Genomic DNA, 24582 nt, shown 5'->3' with positions numbered 1-24582 from the left:
ATGACTTAATACCTGTTGGTGCCTGGAAAAAAATCTGAAAAGTACAAATTGCAAATGGTAAATGATGGCCTTTGAAGTTATAAAACACAAATGGCAGTATCTGAAAAGCACTGTTACGTTTTCATTTAGATTATTATTAGAATGACTCCAACCAGCACTTTGGACAAACCAAACTTAACTGAACAAAACTAACTAAAAACTAAAAAATGAAAATTTTATCCCTGAAAGCTTGTTAATATATACTAGCACCCCAAATACAAAATTAAGGATTAAGTCTAGCCACTAGACCAGCATTTTTCAAACTGAGTTTTCAAAATGGGTTTTAACAATTAGTTAAGTCATAAAACCCTTACTTCTTTCCTTCCCTCCTCCCTTCAGTGAACACTTATTAAATGCCTACTACACACCAGGCACTGTTCTGGGCATTTGGGATTCATCTCATGAAGACCCCTGTCTTTATGAAACTCATATTCTAGCAAAGGGTTGAGGGGGAGGGGTATGGGTAGGGCACAGACAACAAACAGTATCTATCTACCTGACATTACTATATATATGCTAAAAATTGGTATTACATAAAAGTAGGTGAGCACAATTAAGGGGGGGAAAGTTGGGAGAGGAGTAGATGGGTTTCAATTTTAAAATGATTACTAGGCCTCACTGAGAAGATGACATTTGACCAAACATGAGAAGGAGGCGAGAGAGTCAGCCATATAAAATATATGGCAGAGAAAACAATGCCTGCAAAGGTCCTACACTGATATGTCTGCATGTTCAAGAACATGGCAGCCAAGGTGCCTGAAGTGGAAAGAGAGATGACCAAGCAGTAGGAAATGAAGTAAGAGGCAATGAGGGGCTAGATCATGCAGGGTCATTATGGTACAGACTGTGGCTTTTACTCTGAGTAAAACGGGGAGTTAATGGAGACTTTTGAGCTAAGGAGTGATATGTATTTTAGAAGGACTGAGCTAACAGCTGTTTTGAGAAAAACCTGTAGGGGAACATGTATGGAAGCCAGGGAAACCAATTCTGTGATTTTCCAGGTAAGAGAACAGTGACTTGGATAGTGGTGGTACCAGTGAGGGAAGGTGGCAAGAGGAGGTTTGATTCTTGATACATTTTGAAGGCAGAACCCAAGTTTTTGGTTTTCAACAATGAGAAGGATAAAAAGACCACTGAAAGATTTTAAGTTTAAAGGGAAGATCAGGCGTTCAGTTTTGAACGTGTTACCATTGAGATGTATTTTGGGTATGTAAGTGGAGACTTTAAATGGGTACATGGAGTAACAGACTTGCAGTCATAAGAAAAGTGGGCTTTCGAGTAAGCTCTAGCACACTGTAATGTTAAGGTATCAGGGAGAAGAGAAACTACCAAAGAAGACAGAAGGAGCATGCAGCCAGGTAGAAGAAAAACCGAGTCTGGGTCCTGAAAGTCATTAAGGGAAGGCGTGATGAACCGTGTTAATGCTGATAACAGGTTAACACAAATGAAGATGTAGAACTGACCATTAGATTTAGGAACATCAAGGTCACCAGTGACCTTAATCAAAGTAGTCTATTAATAGAGTGCAAAATCCAAATCAGTTAAAAAGAGAATGAGGAGAGAGGAACTAGAGACAGTGTGACAATGCTTTTGAATTCTGGCAGATCCCATTTAGCTTTAAAAGAAATAGAATAAAATCGAAAAAAAAGTATCAGAATTAAAAAGTGTGAAAGCCACCCCACTAAAGACAAAGGAAAAAGCACATTAGGATAGGTCACATTAATGCTGAAAAAGAGCTATTTAACTTTAAACAACCTGATTAAGTGATTTTTTTTATCACCATCAGGTAAATGATTCAAAAAAGGCTTGTGATACTTAATGTGTTAAAAGCTTTATGGTTGTCATAAAAAAAAGTTTCCTTAACTAAGAAAGGGAATCATTTAGCAATCATTAAAAACAATCATCCTTGAGGGCAATGAGTGTTCTGCTTCATCATGCAGAAAGCCAATAATTCCTGGTTAAGTACTGATTATATAAATGTCTGATTGAGAACAGGCAATAAGGAGAAACTGGCCAATCCATGGCTAATGCAAAAATCCTCTAAATAATGAGTTCTCAGGCTTTAAACAGACATTTTCATTAATCAGCTTCAAAAATTCAAACCTGCAAATGTATCGATGAAGACTAGAAGAAAACAAAATAGCTTACCAAAAAACCATACTCACAGAGATTATCCTCTTCAAAGACAACACAACAAAGCATCTGATACGGTAACAAGTGAAACAGAAACCAAAAATATGCATAATTCCTCCCAACCCTGACATTTCATGTTAGATGCTACTTCCTTTGAGAAACTGCTTGACCTCCTCAGTGAAGGTTCACTGTCCAGCCTGTTAGCTCCTTAGCACCCACCACGGCACTTCTTACTCTGTATTCTAACTGCCTACTTGGCCTCCTTAATCTCTCACTTGACCAAAATTCAGTGTAGGTAAGGACTAGGGTCATCTTTGTAATTAGATCAGTGGTTCCACATGGCAAGCATTTAAAAAAACCTTTTTTGAATGGATGAACAAGGTAATGGCCATACACTGATAGTTTGACCTTAGGCCTTAGGGAACAATAGTTTCTCTACTGACAAATTGGTTCAGGTAGGGGAGCACTTAGAAGTTATAGTGCCCTTTGTGGGAACTATGCTCTTTTATGTATGTCAAAACGAATAAATTAAATTATATCATATGGTTAGAAACAACTTTAGTAAACTAAAATACATACATACCTTATGATGCACTACTTTTTAATTTTTATATATCATATTTATATTTCTTTTTAAAAGAAAAAAGTTGTCAAATTAAATTTGATTAGCTATTTCTGAGTTTTTAAAGTAACATTTCTTAGCTACCTGTTCATTTTCTAGCAGAAAATAGTACAACACCAAATGTTTGATAAAAACTTAAATTTTCAGATCTTTTTTGTCTCTTAAAAAAGCCACTGCTCACTACTAGCAGTGGAGGACCTTGTTTCATTTCAGAACCAATCTGAGATCACTTCCCTCAAGCCACCTAGCTTCTCCACCAATAAAGCCTTTTCTTTTCCTTTGATGGCTTCATTTTTCCCCTCAATTTTGCATACTCCATTCTTATTCCCCTTTATTTTCTAGAACAGTGTTTCTCAAAGTGTGGTCCTTTGGACTGATTACGTGTCCAAATGTGACGGAGTGCTTGTTCAATGCAGATTCCTTCTGCCCCACAGCCAGGTTCCCAAGAGATTCCGAATCTCTGCGGAGAGGGCAAAGGAATACATGTTTTCTACACCTCCGCTGATTCTTATACACGCTAAGGCCTGAAAATCAGTACTGTAAAAACCACGACTACCAACATCTTTTGCTACAAAATGAGCTTCAACAATTCAGCTGTTTGATTTTACCCCAAGTGTACACATGACCGTGGAGGACCTCATGTGACGCCAGTTCAGGACTGGCAATCCTTGTTCTAAGAAAGAAATTACATTTTAACTGTACAGTCTCATATAACTGCTGCATGGACAAACCTTGATCCTCAAAAGTTAAATTATGCTATTGAGGAAGCATCCCCAAGACTGTGGAGCTGTGCTGTGTTTCTTGACAACAGCTTCAAATGTCATCTAAAGCTGATCTGCAAAATCAGGAAACAGTGCATTATTTAGATTCCAAATCTCTAGTCTCTTTGAACTAAAGTGATCAAATGTTAATATTATTACTTGGGTCAGGTTTTTTTAACTCAATGAAAGCTGAGCTGACCTGCTAATATATTACTGTTTAACTCAAAAGCCTTACTCAGAAATCAGAGTAATTTCTTTCAGCCTAAAGTAAATTCCGTCAGCTGTCAATCAACTCCAGTTTACAAATCTGTTTCTATAGCAAACTTGTAAGGTTACACTTGGGATAAGCGGACTAGACACTGTGGCTCCTTTCATTTAGAGGTCGACACTCTGTGCCAAGATGCCTCGTGTTAGAGTAGAACAGGGGTTTTTGTCCACAGATGCTTGCTTGACTGGTTCACCTTAGTATCTGTGCTGTGTTCTGAACATGGACTACTGGCCACAAACCCACAGAAATTACCTTTTATATACCTCTCAAATAATTGGAATAGGGCTGAAAAATGGACTTGACTTTGAAGATTCAGATTTAAATTCCAGCTCTGTCAACTGCAGAAAAGGTACTCAATGTTTCTGTCTCTGGTTTCCTTATTTGGAAGAAAATGAGATAAACTTTGATGAGTAATTCTCAATTACAGGGCGAGGGGCAGAATAAATTCCCTAAGATGCGCACACTTGTCATTACCCTCAAGCCAAGGATCACTGCCACAGCAACGCATGGTAACTGATGTGCGATCGCAGTATTCTTCAGGTCCAGGTATTCCATTGTGTTTCTGTAAGTCGGGGACTTTATGACTTTTGTCAACCCTTAAAACCTTATTACTGAAGCAAGGATTTTCGAATTTTAAGAGTCTGAAAATTTCTTCATCAAGTGTTTGATTTCTAGATGGCCGTTAAGAAATTTTCTCCAAAAGAAAGGCAAATTTTTCCTCTTAAGTTCTTTCACAGCTGACCACAAAAAGCCCAGGGTACTCACCTAGCTCACTGCTGTGTTAGCAACATTTTTACCACTTCCTGTTTGCAAATGGTGTTTTAAGTGAAATATATCCTTATATAATGATACATGCTCAAGTGAAAAATTAACCAACTCACATCCTGTATGGGGATGTGGTCTTCATGCTCCAAGAGTTGACTAAAAGAAGAAAGTCTATGGGAGACATGTGGAACCAACGCACTCATGTCAAATTATGACCTATTATAAAGACATACCTGCATGCTTCCCGCATGCACACCAATGTCTGTTGCACACATTTTAAAAGTAACTGTGACATAAAATTCTGTAAGTCTTTTCCTACTAATGAATACGTGACATTTTCCCCCATTATAAATACCTTGTAAATACATTTTAAAATTGAGGTAATTAGGGGAGCCTGGGTGGCTCAGTTGGTTAAGCACCTGCCTTCAGCTCAGGTCATGATCCCAGGGTCCTGGAATTGAGCCCTGTGTAGGGCTCCCTGCTAAACGGGGAGTCTGCTTCTCCCTCTCCCTCTGCTCCTCCCCTCTGCTTCTGAGCTTTCTATCTCTCTCAAATGAATCTTAAAAAAAAAAAAAAAAAAAAAAATTGAGGTTAACATATTAATGTGTACAACATAAATGATTTGATATTTGTATATACTGTAGAATGATTACCATAAGTCCAGTTAACATCCATTATCACACAGTTACACAAACTTTTAAGATCTACTCTCTTAGCAACTTTCAGGTAGGCACTACAGTGGTATTAATTACAATCATACTATACATTACATCCCCAGGGCTTCTTTATTCTACAACTGGAAGTCTGTATCCTTTGACCGCCTTCACACATTTTGCCTACCCTGCAACTCTGACAAGCACTAATCTGTTCTCAGTATGGAGTTCAATGTTATGGCAGGACTTCCTTCTTTTTAAGGCTGAATAACATTTGTGTGTATGTGTGTATGTTTCTTTATCCATTCATCAACTGACGGACACTAGTATCATCCATTGGTGCTGTTATCTTTTTGAAATAGCATTTTCATTTCTTTCACATAAATAACCAGAAGTGAAATTGCTAGGTCAAATGGTAGTTCTATTTTTAATTTTTTGAGGAATCTCCACACCGTTTTCTATAATGACTGCACCAATTTACATCTCCACCAATTGGGCACAAGTATTCCTAACAATTTGTGAGATGTGGGGTGTTACATCCTAATAGGTGTGAGGTGTTATTTCACTCACTGTGGTTTTGATTTGCATTTCTCTGGTGATTAGTGATGCTAAGGCATCTTTTCATGTACCTGTTGGCCATCTGTACATCTTCTTCAGAAAAATGACTGTTCAGATTAGATCCTCTTCCCATTTTTTAATCCAGTTTTTTTTATTGAGTAGGAATTCTTTATGTATTTTGCATATTAATCCCTTCTCAGATGTATGATTTGCTAACACTTTCTCCCATTTGATAGGTTGCCTTTTCATTTTGTTGATGTTTTCTCCTTCACTCTGTAGAAGCTTTTCAGTTTGATATAGTCTCATTTGCTTATTTTTCCTTTTGGTGTCAAAGCCCAAATATCATTGTCAAAACCAATGTCAAGGACTTCACTTATGTTTTCTTCTAGTTTTGTGGTTTCAAGTCTATGTCCAAGGCTTTAACCCATTTTTGAGTTGATTTTTATGAATAATGTAAGAAAGTAATCCAGTTTCCCTAATACCATTTGTTGAAGAGATTGTCCTTGCTCCATTATATATTCTTGTCTCCTCTGTCATAAATTATCCATACATATGTGGATTTATGTCTGGGCTCTCCATTTTATTCATCTATGTGTCTTTTTTTAAGTCAATGCTATACTCTTTTGACTGCTACAGCTTTGTAATATTGTTTGAAATCAAGAAGCATAATGCCTCCCCACCTGTGTTCTCAAGATTGCTTTGGCTATTCTTTTGTGGTTCCACACAAATATCAGGAATTAATACTTTTTAATGGTCACAAAATATTTCATCAAGTTAATCTATGGTTAAACATGTCAGTTTCCAGATAAAAAGGATTTTTTAAGAGAAATACTGTATTTAAGGAACTTAACAAAAAAATCAAGTTGGAAATGTTACTAGACTGTTTCTAGAAATAGTGCCTTAGTTTTTCTTCCCAAGTGACATTCAGTGATCATTTTCATCTTATTTTCTCTCATGACTTGAACTGTTTGAAGATAGATGATGAGAATGTCTGGTTTCCTACATTCAGATGATTCCGACTTAGAATGCCTAAACTGACAAATGTCCCTGATTCCTTGTCCACAACCAATCTGCAAAAAGGGAAAAGAAATCCAGTCTGGGGAGATTCTCAGATTCTTGTAGTGCCCAGACTCTAACCTGTCCTTATTTTATGTGGCTGTACCTGCCACATTTTATCCTTAGTGCTTTTTTTATTCCTATGTTTCTGACCTCAGCTTAGCCAGATGACTGAAACTTCACTTTCTATTTGTTGTTTCTGCTTTATTCAGATCCCCAAATCCGTATTTTAGATCTTAGCCAAGAACGATTGAAGGTACAATAGCTGTGAAGTCAGATCTGGAACAGAATTCTGGTTCCATCAAACAGCTAAAAGAGATCTCAGGTAAATCATCTAAGCCCTATGAGTGCTTCAGTATCCTGAGTTGTAAAGTTTGGATAATAGTATGTACACAAAGGTGTGCTTACATTATTAGGAAAATGTACTGGAAGTTCCCAACACAGTGCCTGACACACTGCAAGCCTTCATAAACAGTCGTTATGACTGTCACCATTACTATTATTGCTCATGTTTTCTTACTCTAGTTTGGAACTGGCCTTGGCATTCTTGATCCTTGAATTGTATCCCCAGATTACCAATGCCAGAAAGTACAGAAAGAAAAGAACAAGCCCCTCTCTGACAAAGGAATCTATGAATTTGAGAATACTCAACTGAGAAAGGAAGATAATCAATAATCACAAAGATTAAAGAGGAAACTTAGCAAGAATCAATTGGGTGTTGAGATAGGCATGTTGACTTGAATAAAAAGCAAACAAAGTCTCAGTTGACATATAGAAATACAGAGAAATCTCTTACTGGCATTTTAAAAAACGAAATAAAACACAGCTTTTCAGGGGCAATCTAGTTTCCATGGGGAGTTATTTTTCCAGATAGCATAAAATTAGCTTCCTATCTTATGCTGCACCTGCTAGATCACTAACATTTGTATTATTAAGTCTCTGGACTTAAAGTGCTTTCAATGTGACTTTTCCTCCTACTGTGCCCATCTGTTCTTTTCTTGTGGGCCCAGAGGAAGCCAAGACTTAATAAATACTCAGTTCTCAGACTTTTCATTAAATAATATTTTCATATAAGCATTTATATTCACTGGGGAAAATTATAAGTCTGTGTGCAGAAACTTAACTCACATTTGATTTCCCTTTTCTCATTATACAAGTGGACATTAAGACTAAAAAGTCACCATATATATAAGAAATAAAGCCAAGAAAAACAAATGACTATTAACTTTAAAAAGCAAATTTGTCAGGGTGGTAAGCGATCTCTGCTTTCTGATAATACCACCAAGATAGCTTACTATTCACATAATATTAGGTAAATAATTTATGATATCCAGTGTTCATGCAGACAGGGCCATCTCAGATGGGCCAATACCATCTGAGATGGCCAATGCCTCATTATTGCTCCTCATATAGTTCAGCAGTGACTGCCTTCACAGGATGCATTTTACCCAGCAATGCTGCTCCTCCACCCATCCTGGTCAGGGCCATGGTGATCTCTATTTTCCCTGCCAAGACATCAAGCCAGTAAGATTAAAATTATCCATACCTGGTGCTCCTGGGCAGTGCAGCTGGTTAATCATCCGGCCCTTGGTTTTGGCTCAAGTCATGATCTTAGGGTCAGAGATTGAGCCCCACGTTGGGCTCCACGCTCAGCTTAGAGTCTGCTTAAGACTCTCGCTCCCTCTGCCCCTTCCTCACCACACTCCACCCACTCTCTCCGCCTCTCTAAAATAAATAAATAAATCTTTTTTAAAAATAAAAGTATCCATACCTAACTTAAGCTCTCCTTAGGTAGTGTCAGTAGTTAAACATTCCTTTTACTTTAAAAATCACAAGTTCAAAAACAAGGTACAACCAGCAAAGAAATGCATGGTTGTTACATTAAAAACATCATAAACCACAGACATAAATTCAACATATATACAGATATTAGACACAACATGGCTACTTATGAAACCCCTTGCAGGCAGAATTCTGGAGGAGGCTGTTACTTATTGGCAGGCTTACAGCAGACAAAAAGAAAACAGACCCAACTACCTCAGCAGCTGCAAGGCTGACACATACTCCTCTGAATCCCATATGTTCTTTTCTAAACAAGTGCAGTACAGCTCTCTGATCTGTAAGTAAAAAGTACACTTGTAAGGAACCAAAAGTGATGTACTAAATTGTACACTACTCATTTGGCAAAATCATCAATGATCAAGACAAAAAATAAATCTTATTAAAAACAACCATTTTCTTTAGATGACTACAGACTGGGCATATATCACATAGTCAGGCTTTTTAAGAATAGTATTTACATAAAAGCAAAATGAGACTATATTGGGATTGGCTGATATCACTGATCACACTGCAATAAGAAAGTAATAAACTTGGTATGTGATTATTAAAGAGAATGCTTGATGGCAGAAATCAACTTTAAATAAATCATTCCTATGTATTTATATTTGTTCTCTAAGTGTCTGAGTGAAGGATGCAAAGATTTAAGAATATAGAATTATTCCAATAACATCCACTCTACAGATGGTTCACAGGCTTCCGGTATGACACAAAGGCCAGTGGAGCATAATTCTGCAAGCACAGAAGTGCTGCCTCCCTTTCAGTTTTTGGTGTAATGCAAGGCTAACCATTAAGCATTCTCAAAGAGATTCTTTCCTCTATTTCAGTAAGGTGAGGGATCAGCTCTCTTGGTATACGTGACAAGGAAGCATGAAAGAAAAAAAGTTAAAATGCTTTAGGACAAATACAGTGCAGAGAGGCAACACCACTGGGATTCATGTGGCTGTTTCTAGCTGCGGCCATCAGAACAAAAGATATTGTTTCAATTACCAGTAATGTGTACAGCTGGAATGGATTTAGACTGTGCGCTCAGTGCATGATTTGGATCCATTTCAAATTCTGATGCCTGAACTGAATACTGCTGAAATCAAAGCAAGAAACTACTAATACTCTGACTGCAGAGAGTCTAAAGAGGAAGTTCTGGTTACCTGTCGACCCAACGGATGCTTGGGAAGAGAAGAGGTGAACTGATGAAGACATCTCAAAACCAGGAAGTAACTGGAATGGTAAACATGTAAGTTTTCGAGTAATGATTGTGTCTCCTCCTTAAAAAAAAAAAAAAAAAAAATCACAGAACACATTATGAATACATAAGTCAGTAATTAAAAGAATAAAATCTACTTCATGAATATGTATAATTTCTGGAAAACTGACAAGAGAAGACTCAGAAGTACAAATTAACCTCCTCAATTTTGAGAATCAGTAATGCACACAAAATCCAGGACAAAGGCTGGGCATCTCTGACTTAGTACCAAGTCTGGTGGTATCTTACACACACCAAAACTGATACCGCAGTTTCCCTCTGTCTTCTGCACTGCCATTGTAACTAGGTTCCCAGAAATATAAGTGTACAAAAATGCACCTTGCTAGATGCCTGCCTGTGCCAGTCAGCTGCTGTGTGCCACAGCAAGGCAGGCCCATCTAACTCTACCTTGTTGACATCAGAAGGGTGAGGAGGTCACCAGGGAGCGCAATACCAATATAATTAACAGTTCTGAGGTTCCACTTACGGTCTATGCTTTTCTGAAAGTACTGGAAGAACTGTGTTTCAAAGGGAAGAAGGGAAGACTACAGAAGAAACACCAACAGGTGATTCTGATAAATCCCTGCCTTTTGTTGAGAATTCCAATACTGGCTTTATTCAGTCTACCATTAAGAAAAACAGGAAAATGAGAAATCCTGAAGCCATTAAGCTTTATAATTTATACTTCAACAAGTATAATATGAGAGTGTCTTAAGAAACTGATAGAATAATCTCACAAATCAGTTTCAAAAGGGTTTTTTGGAAGCTGTGTGGAATGGAGTATTATGTTTTCTAGAACCTTCTGAAATAGTTTAGAAATGACTTTAAAACATTACCTCCTAGCAACATCCACGTATTTCTCAGACCTCAAATACTTCTATAACTGCTTCATCCTGTAACATTTTCTTAAGAGGATTATGATCTGTGTGGTCTTCACATTTTTTTTCTTCTCTAAGAAGTCAGTGAAGGACTTTTACTGCTGGGCTAGGTTTTTCTACCTCAGTAATATCTTGCAGATACCCATTATTTTTAGCAGTCAAGCATGCAGAAAGTAACACCTAGATATCAACAAATTCAAGCAAACCCAACCTATATAAAGCAACAAATCTGATATATTTTCCTAAACTCTAATACACTTAGAAATCAATTCCTTCACCGGCAAGCTAGGTTATTACCTGGAAGCACAGGGCAAATGAAAGAAAAGCTTTTAGTACCAAAATGTTTCTCCTCTCAGTATCCGAGTTAGTTGGCAATTTCAAAAATCTAGGTTTCCTATTGTAACAAAGGGCATTTTAACCACCATTGGGAAAGTACATTTTAATTCTAATTTTACAAGCTATAACATAGAGGGCGCATAAAGCCACTAATTGTTTGCCTTAATGTATGCCTAAAAAGCTTTTAAACAAAGAAAGTATTCTGGAGAGAAATGAATCTATGAATAATAATCGTTCCTCATGCTTCTCCCACTACCTATTACTTTTGCTTTGTGGAGTGACTGCACGCACAGATAATGGGTGATGCAGTAGAACTGAATTCACTCGGATGAGGAGAGAAAAGAAATACCTGACACTGTGCGGGCAATGTTGCACCCAGGAACTATGCCTTGGGTAAGGGGAAGATGAGGACTATGCACAGGCTCTTTTCCCAGATGGTCTCAGTCCCTGCATGCTTCTGTGTGATATCCCCGTGCCCATGGAATTCTAGCGCTTCACACATGTTCTATTCTGTTCACAGAGCACAGCAAACTATTTCACCGGATGCTCAACTGAGGAAATGGAGTTCTCATTCCAACGCTGCAAATAAAACTGTCTATGCCAGACTTCATTAGAGACGATCTGTTATATCCTACTAAGGGATTTTCAGGAGTTATTTTGACCATCTCACACTTTTATCTTATGCTCTGACTTTGGGACCTACTCCCTATATAAGTAAAGATTTCACTGTTGTTTCTATCTGTGTTCTTACCAGCTGTAGCAGAAAATATCACAAATGATTAACTTTCTTCATGTACCCTGTTCTCTGAATTCTTTGTCTTACTGAGATACGTATCTGCAAATGCCTCTCTAGCACCTATCCAAGGCAACAATTCTTGATGTACTTTGTGAATACTTCATAGGTTGTGATGCTGAGAAAATTCTCCACTCAATACATTACGGCAGCATCACACAATGCATATGTAAAAACAAAGCCTGCGGAAATAGTAATCCTCCTTTCCATTCATTTTCTCCTCTAGCATTATTGTTATACACTGGCCATAGTTGCCACTGTTTCATTTCATAACTGTATTTAGGATGATTCTTCTCAGAGATACACTTTGCCTAGTAATATTATTTCCCAAAGAGATATACTTTCTTGTATTCTTGAAACACAAGAACTTGTAGTCTTTCCTTATCTCTGACAAAGAGATGTGAACCAGAAGGTATTTCTATTATATCAAATAATCCAATACTCCTTGCTCCTCCACAAACATCCAAGCACGCTCCAACCTCAGGTCCTTTACATTTGCGGTCTGTCGGGAATTCCCTTCCTCCAGATTCCTGCATGGCAAGCCCTGCAACCTCCTTTAGTCTATAAATTCACATTCTCAGTAAGGTGAATTTAAAATGTCAATGTTGTAGGGGCATGTGGGTGGCTTAGTCTGTTACGCGTCTGCCTTCAGCTCAGGTCACGATCCCAGGGTCCTGGGATCTAACTCCAAGTTGGGCTCCCTGCTCAGTAGGGAGCCTGCTTCTCCTTCTGCTATTCCCCCCACTTGTGTGCTCTCTCTCTGTCAAATAAATAAATACATACATACATACTTTTAAAAAAGAAGTCAACATTATCTTGCTGGATTTGGGCCACATTTACTAATTTTTCAACAAAAGACAAAAGTCTGAATTTGTAAGTAAAATGTCTCAATTTGTATAGTTAGCTTGGGTTTTTATTTTTTTATTCTTATTTTTATTTTTTTAAAGACTTTATTTATTTGACAGAGAGAGATCACAAGTAGGCAGAGAGGCAGGCAGAGAGAGAGAGGGAAGCAGGCTCCCCGCCGAGCAGGTAGCCCGATGTGGGGCTCAATCCTGGGACTCTGGGATCATGACCTGAGCTGAAGGCAGAGGCCTTAACCCACTGAGCCACTCAGGCGCCCCAATAAATAAAATCTTTAAAAAAACACCACTACCTCCACCACTATGGACCTACTAAAAAAACACCACATTAATATTACACTGTGGTTGCCACTCAATGTATTACTATACATTTTATATGTATAATACATTACTCTGCACCCTTTTAAATCAGCCATCTCCAATCACATCAATCCTGTCTGCTATTCAGTCAAAATCATTCACGTATTATTGTTTACTAATACGACAAGGCCTCTGTTGTTACAGAGCTAGTTACTTCTTTTGGAGGGGAAACCAAGACTATGTAAACTTAAATATATACATGGTAAAGAAAATACCATCAGAGAGAGTTACATTTGCCATGATGCTTAGTTTTTGCAATTCTCTTCTAATTTTCACAGTATTTATCGCTTTTGTGTCCAGATTTTAGGTATAGGGTGAAGAGTAACCCTAAGAAGATTTAAAGTATGTAATAAAGGCTGTACATTTTTATAATGTTGTTCTTTCAATTAATTCACTCATAACTAAACACTGGCAAAACAGACATTGGATTTTAGGAAGAGGTATCAGCTGTCCAAAAACACAGCACTTTCTCAGTCATCCTCTTGCTAGAATTAAGCATTATTTTTCTCGTTAGAGGAATTTTGGCTGACAGCATTTGGTTCTCAGTGTCTTCTCATGTGACAGCTACCTAATGCAGTGCCAAACCACAGCTCTCTCCCAGCTCTAGCGTGGCGGGAGCACTCATTCTCTCATCTGCCTGGCCCACCTCATTACTGGGCTAAGGCCTCGCTCATCTGATCACAAGTAGTAGTTCGTTTTGCAGTCATTTTCTTCCTTTCTTCTCTTCTCCTTTTATTATTTTTTTCTAATAGATTCTAATAGATTTTCCCCTCCTCCTGCCCTTCTTTTCTAAAGAAACCAGAACAAAGAGGTGGAAGCAAAGGTAAAAGGCAGGTTTCCATCAAACTCATGACCTAATTCTGTGCCTTTTGATCATGAATCACCACGAAAAGCATATTAAATGGTGAAAAGAAATTCTTGCTCTACCACTGACTTGCTCTGTGACCTTAGTTTACTTCCTCTCTCTTGGCTGCAGTTCTTCATTTGTAAAATGAGCATACTGAATCAAGTTATCTTTCTAATAGGAATATATTACAATTCTAAAGGGTCTGAGACTTACTTCCTACTCTCAACCAATTTAAAATCTAGCTCGATACATACGGAATAGAGATGTAAAACATTAACAAGTCAGAATAATAAAACTTCCAACTGTCACTGGCAAGGGATTGAATCTAAATTTTCTACATAGCATGAAGCTGAACTCTTTAAGGGTTGAAACCAAGCCAAAAAGCTTTAGCGAAGATTTGAATAAAAATATACAAACTGATTTTCTTATATGAAATACATGAAATTAGTCATTTATTAAATATACTCAGCATAATGTAACTTCTTGACAAGACAGGATCAACATGAATAGGAAATCATTATTGAGAGTGTGATTGGTGTAAACAGTCCATGATTAAAATGGACCTAATCCTAGCTATGGTGCTGGAACTAACTTTTTTTTAAAAAAAGTCTTTTGAAAATAGTGTGTGTGTGTGTGTGTGTGTGTGTTTATGTGTCTATGTAAATGACATTGGTATATATCCATATTCATATACAATACACACCTGTGTCTATTTGGTGGGAAGAAAGGGGATATTTCCTGTTCTGGCTTGAACATGAACAGCAACGTGCAGTGCCGCATGACACCTGGCTGCTGGGCTCTAAAGGGCAAATCTGCCTCAGACCATGTGGTTTTCTCTTATAAATCAACTTCGCTGTTAACTTGCTACAGTATTTGAAAAGCCCATTGCTCATTTCTCAAACAATAATAATATAGAACCTCGGGCACCTTCTCATCAACTTACACTAATTCTTCTCAACAACTTACTCTTCAATGAAGTGTCACAGAAAATGTGGGGCTTTGATGTCAGGTCTTGAGAACCCTTAGTAAATGGTGTTAAGACTGTGGCTGTCCCCCTCCCCAGATAAACCCTGTATGTCTGCATTCACTACCAGGGGCCTGATTATTTAAGTTCACAGGTTGGGGAGCAAGGGCCTTAAGGGAGGTCTGGCCTTGACCCCTTAGCCCTAGAGGTAGAATCACCCCCAAAGCAATTAATGACAGTTAGATAGGCAAGTTAATTTATCATTTTGTGACTCTCCTCAGTTACACAAAGGGATAAAAACATCTGTCATATGCAGTGGCTGTGACTCAAAATGAAACAATGCATAAAAACTATCTCTACTAATTGGGAAAAGCTGTTAATATTCTATTCCCCCAAAACATTTGTTCACGGAAAGAAAAAGAATTTCTCACTATTCAAAAAAATTTCCAGTATTTCAAGGCCCTATGTTTCTTACTACCAGATAATTATGCAAATGTGGTATGAGGCCACAATCTTCTTCAAAGCTCTCCTTAATTTTGGACTTGAAACAAAATTTCAGGCATAAGTGATAATAAAAGTCATATCTTTGTAATTATGAAGAATTTGAAAGTTCTGTTTAAGGCACTTTGACAGCTTAATTTCTCATGAACAACTGTTTCTTAAGTTAAAGTTTTAAGTTAAAAAAAAAAAAAAACCTTGATTACTAGAGCAACGCTATGAGGCAAAAACATGATAAAATTATATCCAGGAACTGCTCCTGCTATTCCACCTAAAACCCATAGTAACAATTTACCTATCTTCAATTAAACATATGCACTAAAATAACATTTTAATGAGGAATCTAAATAATTTAACTCGTCAGAAAAAAATTACTACTAATGTGTTTAACGAACAAGTAAATAAAATCACAGTGTGTTAGAGCCAAAAGAAACTTTAAAGACTATCTGGTAAAACTTCTACCATAGGATTTGAAAGCTACTGAGTCATTAATGGGAGCTTGTGCAAGCCTATTTGGCTTAAACTCAGAAAAACTTGATAACTGTCAGAAGACACTTTTTGGCCACTGTATCCAGCTGCACTGAACAATCACTCACGAGACAGACTACTTAGAAATGAAAGAACACACACAGTCTTTAGTCTTTTGTCAGCTATACATGGTCTTCCAAGGTTGTGCCTTTCTTGAACTTCCGAGTGAATCTTCTACAAAGGTTTTATGGTTTAGTCAGCTGAATTTTTAAATTTAAAAGTATACTCTCAAAAAACCCATGAAGTTTATGAAATACAAAGTTGGCATAAAGTTTAAAAGCTGTAACTATGAAACTGAGTGTCCATAATTCTAAAGGAGTTTAAGGGTTTTTTTTAACATCTTGAGTCCAGTCAGAGGATAACTGAGATGAGTCATTTAAGTTAAGTGAGAATTTAGATTAGTTCTAATTTAAGAAAACAAGGTAAGGGAAAAAATAAACATTTCCTTCTAGACAATCAGTTCAATTCAAGTGGTTATCAAAGAAGGTCTTCAGACCAGCAGCATCAGCACTACCTGGAACCTTGCTAGAAACGTGAATTCTTGGGGCCCACCTCTGAGCTACAAAAGTAGAAACTCTGGGAATGGAAATCAGTGTTTCAACAAGCCCTACGTGATTCTGATACATGCTAAAGTTTGAGAGCCACTGGTTTAGTTCATCAGGGTGGAGAGCAAAGTAGAATCTCGGCAGAAAGAATCTAGATACAAATACACTCTGAGGTCTAGGTCTTCAGAATCTGAGCACAGAAAATTGGTACAAAGTGACAAATTTCACAGTAGGCATGTCCATAGAACTACATAATCTATACAACCATGTAACACAAGAGTATTACATACAATATGTATAACAATATGTAACATATAAAACTATGTATTGATCTTAATTTTTATTATAGTGAAAAGTAATAACAATATTTATGATTACCTTTATAAACATTTTATTATGTATTTATTTTTAACTCACTCTCATTTGCTCAACAGACTTTGATTATCACTAACCCTATGAGGAAATCACACTAGGAACTACTGTCCCATTATTGAGGCTTAAATAGGAGGAGTGATTTTTCTAAGATACACCTGGCTAAGGAGGAGCTGGAATTGAAATCCAATATTCCTGAGGCCAAAATCAGGATCTTCCCCAATATCATGTCGTATCATATTATTATCATGCATTTTTTTCTAATTTCTTTTACAGTGGAAAAATACATATAAAACTTGATTATGGGGGCACCTCGGTGGCTCAGTGGGTTAAGCCTCTGCCTTCGGCTCAGGTCATGATCCCAGGGTCCTGGGATCGAGCCCCACATCAGGCTCTCTGCTCAGCGGGGAGCCTGCTTCCTCCTCTCTCCCTGCCTCTCTGCCTACTTGTGATCTCTCTCTCTCTTTCTGTCAAATAAATAAATAAAATCTTAAAAAAAAAAAACCCAAACTTGATTATGTGGGCACTTGGGTGGCTCAGTTGGTTAAGCTTCTGCCTTCGGCTCATGTCATGATCCCAGGGTCCTAGGATCTAACCCCAAGTTGGGCTCCCTGCTCGGTGGGGAGTCTGCTTCTCCCTCTTCCTTGGTCCCTCCTCGCGACACATGCTCTCTCCTTCTCTCTCTCTTAAATAAAATCTTTAAAAAAATTGATTGTGTTTTAAAATAAGCTATAGAGAGAAAGCATTATAAGAATAAAATATACAAAGATTACTTTCACTCTAAACTATAAAAATCAATAGATAACTAATTATTTTCATAGATCTCTTCTGTCCTTTGAATTTAGCAGGTAACCTGCCCGTAACTTTCTTAGGATAAAGATACAAATCCTTGTGCACCTTCATATTTCTCACTGTGTAAATCTCAAGAAAATATACCTTTAACAAAGTATGCAATCCTAAAATGAATACAGCAAAGGTAATAATGGACAGCACTGCTAAGTGCACTAGGAACAAGTACAGTATAAATAAATGCTCAGAAAATACATGAAAAGTTACTGAGAAGCACAGATAAATGTCAAGATTTTTCTACAACAGACCAACCTAGAGATTCTCTCCCTTTATCAACTCAATGGTTAAAGGTACTCTTTAAAAATCTATTCCTGGCTTCTGAAAATATACTCTCACAGGAAATGCACTTAGTAACTAGTGGACTCAGCAGAGAGCTAATCCATCTAATCTTAAAACTCAGTAAACATGCACACATCCCTTTCCACTGGTTCTACCAAAACAGACTGCACTAGGATTTGAAAACTTCTTATTCTGCTCTAAAAAGGCTATAGAGATTATTAAAGTGATTATTAAGCCCAGTCTAGAAGTGATTTTTTAATATGGGCCAGCGTGGATTCCGCATTAGAAATAATGTTTTCAAAAGCCAATGTCCAGTGTCATATTGTATGTCAATTAAACCTCAATTATAAGAAAGTCATTCTTAATTTTTTTTTTTAAAGATTTTATCTATTTATTTGACAGAGGGAGACACAGCGAGAGAGGGAACGCAAGCAGGGGGAGCGGCAGAGCGAGAGGGAGAAGGAGAAGCAGGCCTCCTACCGAGCGGGGAGCCCAACCAACGTGGGGCTCAATCCCAGGACCCTGGGATCATGACCAGAGCAGAATGCAGACACCTAACGACTGAGCCACCCAGGCGCCCCAGGCCATTCTTAATATTTTTTGAGAATTTACAAAAAAGGAGGTAAGTCAGTATTCAGAGCTATACAGCACACATACCCTCTAGGAACTAACATTCTTCCATTCAAAATTTGAAGATACACATAGGACTAGGGCTACTTCAATCTCACCTCAATTTTATTATAATTTTCTACAACTTTTTTCCTCAAAAAAGGCATGAAGAGTATGAAAACAAAGGTGACACTACACATTTCTAGTTGTCCATCATTAAGGGACTTACTAAGTAAAATGAAGGTCCATTCATTCCATAGAGTACTATACCACTCTCAACATTGATATGGAATGATTTCCAAGATGAAGTGCAAAACAAGGTGCAGAGCAGCGTATACAATATACTTATCTTGTGTTAAAATAGGGAATTCCCACAGTACATAATGTTACTTGTGTATATGAAGAATATTTCTGGAATGATGCATAAGAAAATAGTAACAATGACTATATCTAGCAAGGCGAAGTGGGTGGTTGAAGGATAAAGGTGTGAGGGACTGTTTTATCTTTGCCTTTTGAATTATGTACCATGCCCAAGTATCATTTATTCAAGAAAGGAAAAAAACCCTCCTTCTTTTGCTATTCCCTATGTTGAATTGCTAACTCTTAATTTTCAAAGTTCATCACTTCTTTCCTGGCAGTGTATAATCAATATATAATGGTACCTTTTCAAGTCAAATCAATAGCCACTTAGTAGTGGGTCCCTAAAGTACATGGCTTCTATACGGCTTTATTTATGACAGCTTTTAAAAGAAGACTAAAATGAGATTGCCTGCAGATTCCAAGACTGCTATGTGGAAACAAAGTTGAGATCTAAAAATATTTTCGAATTACACCTGTAGTTAACACTTTTTCCTCAATAAAAAATGTCATCTTAGAACTAAAGTTTTGTGTCACCTTCAAGTTACATTCCTGTGATTATGAAGACCCACTAACTCACTATGAAAAGCATATTAGGATGGACAGATATGTTTTATAAATTCACTGAATAAACATTATGTATATTTTGTTTCTCATGAAGAAAAAAGAATAAAACAGAAATGCATCCACATTCTTACCTTCAAAGATCTCTCATCAGTCAATAGTGCAATTTGCTTTTCTGAAGCTTGCTTTTCCACGTACCTAAAATTTTCACCATACCATATACCAAGAGAGAAAATTAAACATTCTAAAGATCTGAATATCATATAGGAAAAAGAACTATTTAGGTGATCACATTCTTTCATTTATTCTCAAAAATAAACTCAAGATAACAGTCATGGTTTAATGGTAACTTCTAACTCCTTAAATCAGCTAGACTTCATAATCTAAGGATCGAATCATAAACAAAAGTCATAAACTCCAGAATCAGGAAATGTTATTTATAAAAGTAACCCTGGAGAACATGCAAATCATGTCCCTTTGTAAAAATATTTTTCTTTATGCTAAAATTTCAAATCCAACAAAGAAATCTCACAAGCGGAAACAGAGGATTTTATTGTGCTCTAAATAAAAAGGTTATTTTTCTTTTCCCCACTTCAAAAATAGCTAGATCTGAGATCCTTTATTTTACCCCAATCTCTATTATAAGATGTGTTAAATGTTAAACTTCTGTTTTTACCTCCTAAATGATGGAAGACGTCGGATGTTTTCACATTGATTATCTGATAAAAAATTTATTCTTCTCTTGGCTTCTGGGAGATTACAGCATAGAACACTGAGGGGCTGGGAGTAGAAATGTTCTAATAGAGAAAGCTGAAAGAAATGTGAAGATTAAAAAAAATGTGAAGATTAAATATATTTGTTATATTTTGGCAGTAAATCTTTTGCCCTTTGTCTACTCACTTTTAAGGTTTTGTTTTTCTTTTAAACAGTAAAAGTATGGCACTAATATATCTAATAATGTTATAATAACACTGCAAACAATGCATAAATCATTCTGTATCTTTAATATTTTAAGATTCTGATACTGTGGACAAGATCAGAAAACTGTAATCTCTGAAATATAAACCACAAGAAACCAATATAAATGGCTAGATTAGCTCTCTACAAAAGCAACTTACTTACAATAACAGTAAATATTATGGGGATGGGACTGGGGTGTGGCCTCAGAGTCTAACAGATGCCCAAATACTCAGAAGAAAACACTCATCTAAAAACAGTGAACAAATCTGGTCTGCTGAATAAATAAAAACATTACAATGGTAGAAGCTTTGCCTACTGATAAAAAAGAAAAATGAAAAATGAGGTATGGCTAAAGAAAATATACCTTTTTAAACTGAATTTTATTTCATGAGAAAAAAATGCTACAGTATCTGGTAGTAAGTGTTATAGTAACTAGAATGCTGTGGTCTCTATAGTACAAGGGGGAATGATTTTCCAGATTATACTGTAATTCCTAAAATATATCTCACAAGACTATCCAAACGCTAAAAACTCTAAGCAACCTTCTCATGACCAATTTGGTTTAGTTTTTATACCTTGATACCAGAGAAACAGTTCCCTAGATGCGGGACACACACATTCTTGGACTGGAAAATAGAATTTCCCATTACAAAGGAACAAATTAACATGCTGGCTTACATACTTGTATTAAGGTATTCAAGCTTGATCCTTCCTGGGTAAACTGATAATGAATTTCTGAGCCTATAAAGCTGAGGACTAGATACCCAAGGCTAGAGGAAATCCTCTAAAATAGTTCATTCTGGAGGAAGTATAAGGTTGTAACGCAAAGAGCCAGCTTAACTAAGAAACAAACACCAAACAGAAAGTAATCATTCGTGCCAAGTGCTGAATTATTTATGCACATATTAGCAAAATCACATTTCTTATATTTTCCAGTGATATTGTGATATTTATTCCAGTGTTAACATCACTTTTTAAACATCAGAAAAGTAAAAACCAAACATGGAGAAGGAATGGGAGGAAGTCACATGAGTTATAGTAGAGCTGTAAGTTAAGAACCCAGTATCACTTCATTACTTTGTCCAAGTGTGTTCTCAACATCTAGGTCAACTAACAAGTTGGTTAACATATTCATCCAATGAAGGAAAACTTAAACATTTAAAGAATGATTATATGCCCTACTGTACCTCCTAAAGAAATCAGGACTTACACATATTTCCTACCGATGGTTAAGAAAACTGGCCAAATGGGGTCTTAATAGCTCTACCACTTATTAGCTGTGTGACCATGGCCATGCTTCTTAACCGGTTTCTTCACATGCAAAACTGAGGGTATTAGTACCCATTAATGAAACAATGTAAATACTTAGTAATGTGCCCAGTATACAAAAGAGGTGCTCAGTAAGTTATGAGGAACCTATAAAATCATCTAATCTGATCCCCTATTTTATAGATGAGAAAACTGAGACCCAGACAGATTACATAATTTGGTTATAATGTCCTCTTCTTCACTTGCTTTCTCAATGTGGAGACTACAGTTTCTATTTCCTAAAACTCTTCTCCTGACTTCAGTGTTACTCTGCTTTCTATTGCTTTTCCTTATTTAGTCTCCTTTTCTATTGCTCTCTCATTAGCATGCTGTCAGGTTCTTGGTCCTTTCCTCACTCCTCTGGGTGATGCCTCATCCTCATTACCTGACTTCACCCACCACCTTTTAATGATAAATCCTAAATATATCTATTTTTTTTCCCAGATCTTTCTTCTGAGTGCCAAATCTTTCTATCCAACATACCCGAAATTAACCATATACAAAAAGAAACACATCCTTTTCTAATTGGCTCTTCGCTTTATATTAACATGTATACTAAATAAATGGTACCAACCTCCAATCCATTTGCCAAGCTAGAACCTGTGTGTGTGTCACCTATGCTCCTCTCTGCCACAACCTATCACCCACTTAATCACCAGGTTCTGTCGATTCTAGCTCAACCTCAAATCTGTTTCCTCCTCTCTCATTCCACTATCACTACCTTAGGTTAGCCCTTGTTTTATCTTGTCTAGAAAACTATAATAGTCCTTAAACAGATCTCTCTCCCTGTACTGCTCAGCCTTTACCTAGAATGCACTTCCCATTTTAACCTGGTGAGCCCCTATTCTTTAGGCTATACTTCTGTTCTCTTATGGACTCTCTAAGCACGTTTCTTTCATAGCACTGACTATTGAGAACTGTAATTATGAGTTTCTTCTGCCGCCTTCACTAAACAAACAAGCAATTTGAAGGCTGAGATTTCCTTGTCCTCTGTTAAAAAAAAAAAAAAAAATGTCCCTTTCTCCTTACCCACAAATATTAAGAATCACTGGAGTGCACAGGGAAGGATGGGAAGGAGCATAGATCTTGGCTTACAGTAGGCTTGTAAATAAATACTTTTGAGTAAAGAAATGAATGAAATAAAATGTATGAGAGAGGCCAGTTAGAAATGTAGTATTTCTCAGTATCATTTAATTTCACACATTGGTAAATGTTTTGTTGCTTTAAAATACTCTTTTTAAAAAGTCAAGTTGAGGGGCACCTGGGTGGCTCAGTCAGTTGAGCATCTGACTCTTGATTTTGGCTCAGGTCATTATCTCAGAGTCCAGGGATCAAGCCCCAGTTGTTGGGATTCCCACTCAGTGGGGAGTCTACTTGTCTCCTTCTCCCTCTACCCTTACCCCTACTCTCACAAGCACACACTCTCTCTTAGATAAATAGATCTTAAAAAAAAAACAAAAAAAAACCTCGAGTTGAAAAAAGATACGTATTAGCCGTAAGAGAGCACTGCAGTTTTATATGGAGGAAAAATACGTATGAGAAATAATTTACAAACGCTAAGGCAGTACACAAATGTGAGGTATTACCATATTGTACTTCTACACTGAATATTACTAACATACTGGTTTTAGGAAACTTGACAAAACTGGCATGTATTTATAATAACTATACTTTGCTAATGTATTTTAGGTAGTTGCCAAGAGAAGGAATTAACTTTTAAATAACTGGATAATGGGGTCCTTTTTTAGATTAGAACAGATGTTATGAAGAAGCTGAGTTCACAAATTTTCTTCTGGCAATTCAAGAAACCTCAGTCAAAATGTATTCCCAAATTATAGGAATATAAATGAATAAACACAGATATATGTGCAAGGGACAACAAACGATGGCCCCCATCGATTTTGTATGGCCCAAGAGCTATAAATGTTTTTCATACCTTTAACTGGTTATTTAAAAAGAAGGAAAAGAATATCCAACAGAGTTGTAGTATACAGCAAAACATTTAATATCTGAATCTTTACAGAAAGTTTGCTGATCCCTTATATATAGCATCTCTTAGGTAGAAAGTATGTAAGCTTTCATCAGAATCTAAAAAAAAAGTCCCTTTCTCCTTACCCCCAAATATTAAGAATCACCAGAGTGCAGGAGGGGAAGGAAGGTGTCTTTCCATTTTTGACATCCTAATGAGTGCAATTCTCTACATTTTGCTGCAAGGTAACAAAGGAATGATAGAACCTAGAATAATATAACTGGAATTATTTTAGAATTTGCCATTTAAAATGCTTTATCACATTAAATAGTTTGAATATGCAAATTAATGCAAATTAGTTAGAATCAGCTTATGAACTTTCATACCCATTAGTGTCTTCTTACCTGAAGTCCTTTTATAAAGTTTTGAATTGAGAAATCATGATACAAAAAGATGTTGGTCAGAATCTGTAACACTTTTTCACTTAGTTTAAAGGGAAACTGAGTTGTAAGAAGTAGCTGAAAGAGACAAAAGGGGAATAAGATACACTCCTTATTAGTCTTTACTCTTCATCAGTATCTAGTATACATAATGAGGCAAGGAATGATATTATGATATATAACTATGAAAGCTATAATAGTAGCTAAGCTTTTTTAGATCAAATTATCGACCAAAACTTTAATTTACACAACAGTCACAACCAAAAAAAAAAGCTATTCATACTATATCTCCAGAATCAAAAATATCCATCCATCATCTTCCACGC

The 24582-nt window shown here is 36.7% G+C and overlaps 1 protein-coding gene across 3 annotated transcripts in view; it reads right to left on the bottom strand.

The window, feature by feature from the left end:
• ORC3 (origin recognition complex subunit 3) overlaps window positions 1-24582 on the bottom strand; it is a 61607-nt gene that overhangs the window by 15171 nt on the left and 21854 nt on the right. For all 3 annotated transcript variants that reach the window (XM_032858086.1, XM_032858088.1, XM_032858087.1), the window contains 5 exons: window positions 24221-24334; window positions 20256-20389; window positions 19714-19777; window positions 9843-9959; window positions 8893-8972 (listed from right to left, as the gene is read on the bottom strand). In XM_032858086.1, coding sequence (XP_032713977.1) covers window positions 8893-8972; window positions 9843-9959; window positions 19714-19777; window positions 20256-20389; window positions 24221-24334 — 509 coding nt within the window. The remainder of the gene's footprint in view (window positions 1-8892; window positions 8973-9842; window positions 9960-19713; window positions 19778-20255; window positions 20390-24220; window positions 24335-24582) is intronic.

This window comes from Lontra canadensis, unplaced genomic scaffold (assembly GCF_010015895.1).
Source record: "Lontra canadensis isolate GAN:19392208 unplaced genomic scaffold, GSC_riverotter_1.0 scaffold14, whole genome shotgun sequence".
NCBI classification, from domain to species: Eukaryota; Metazoa; Chordata; class Mammalia; order Carnivora; family Mustelidae; genus Lontra; species Lontra canadensis.
Note: the sequence above shows the minus strand (reverse complement) of the source record. Positions and strands in the feature narration are given on the sequence as shown.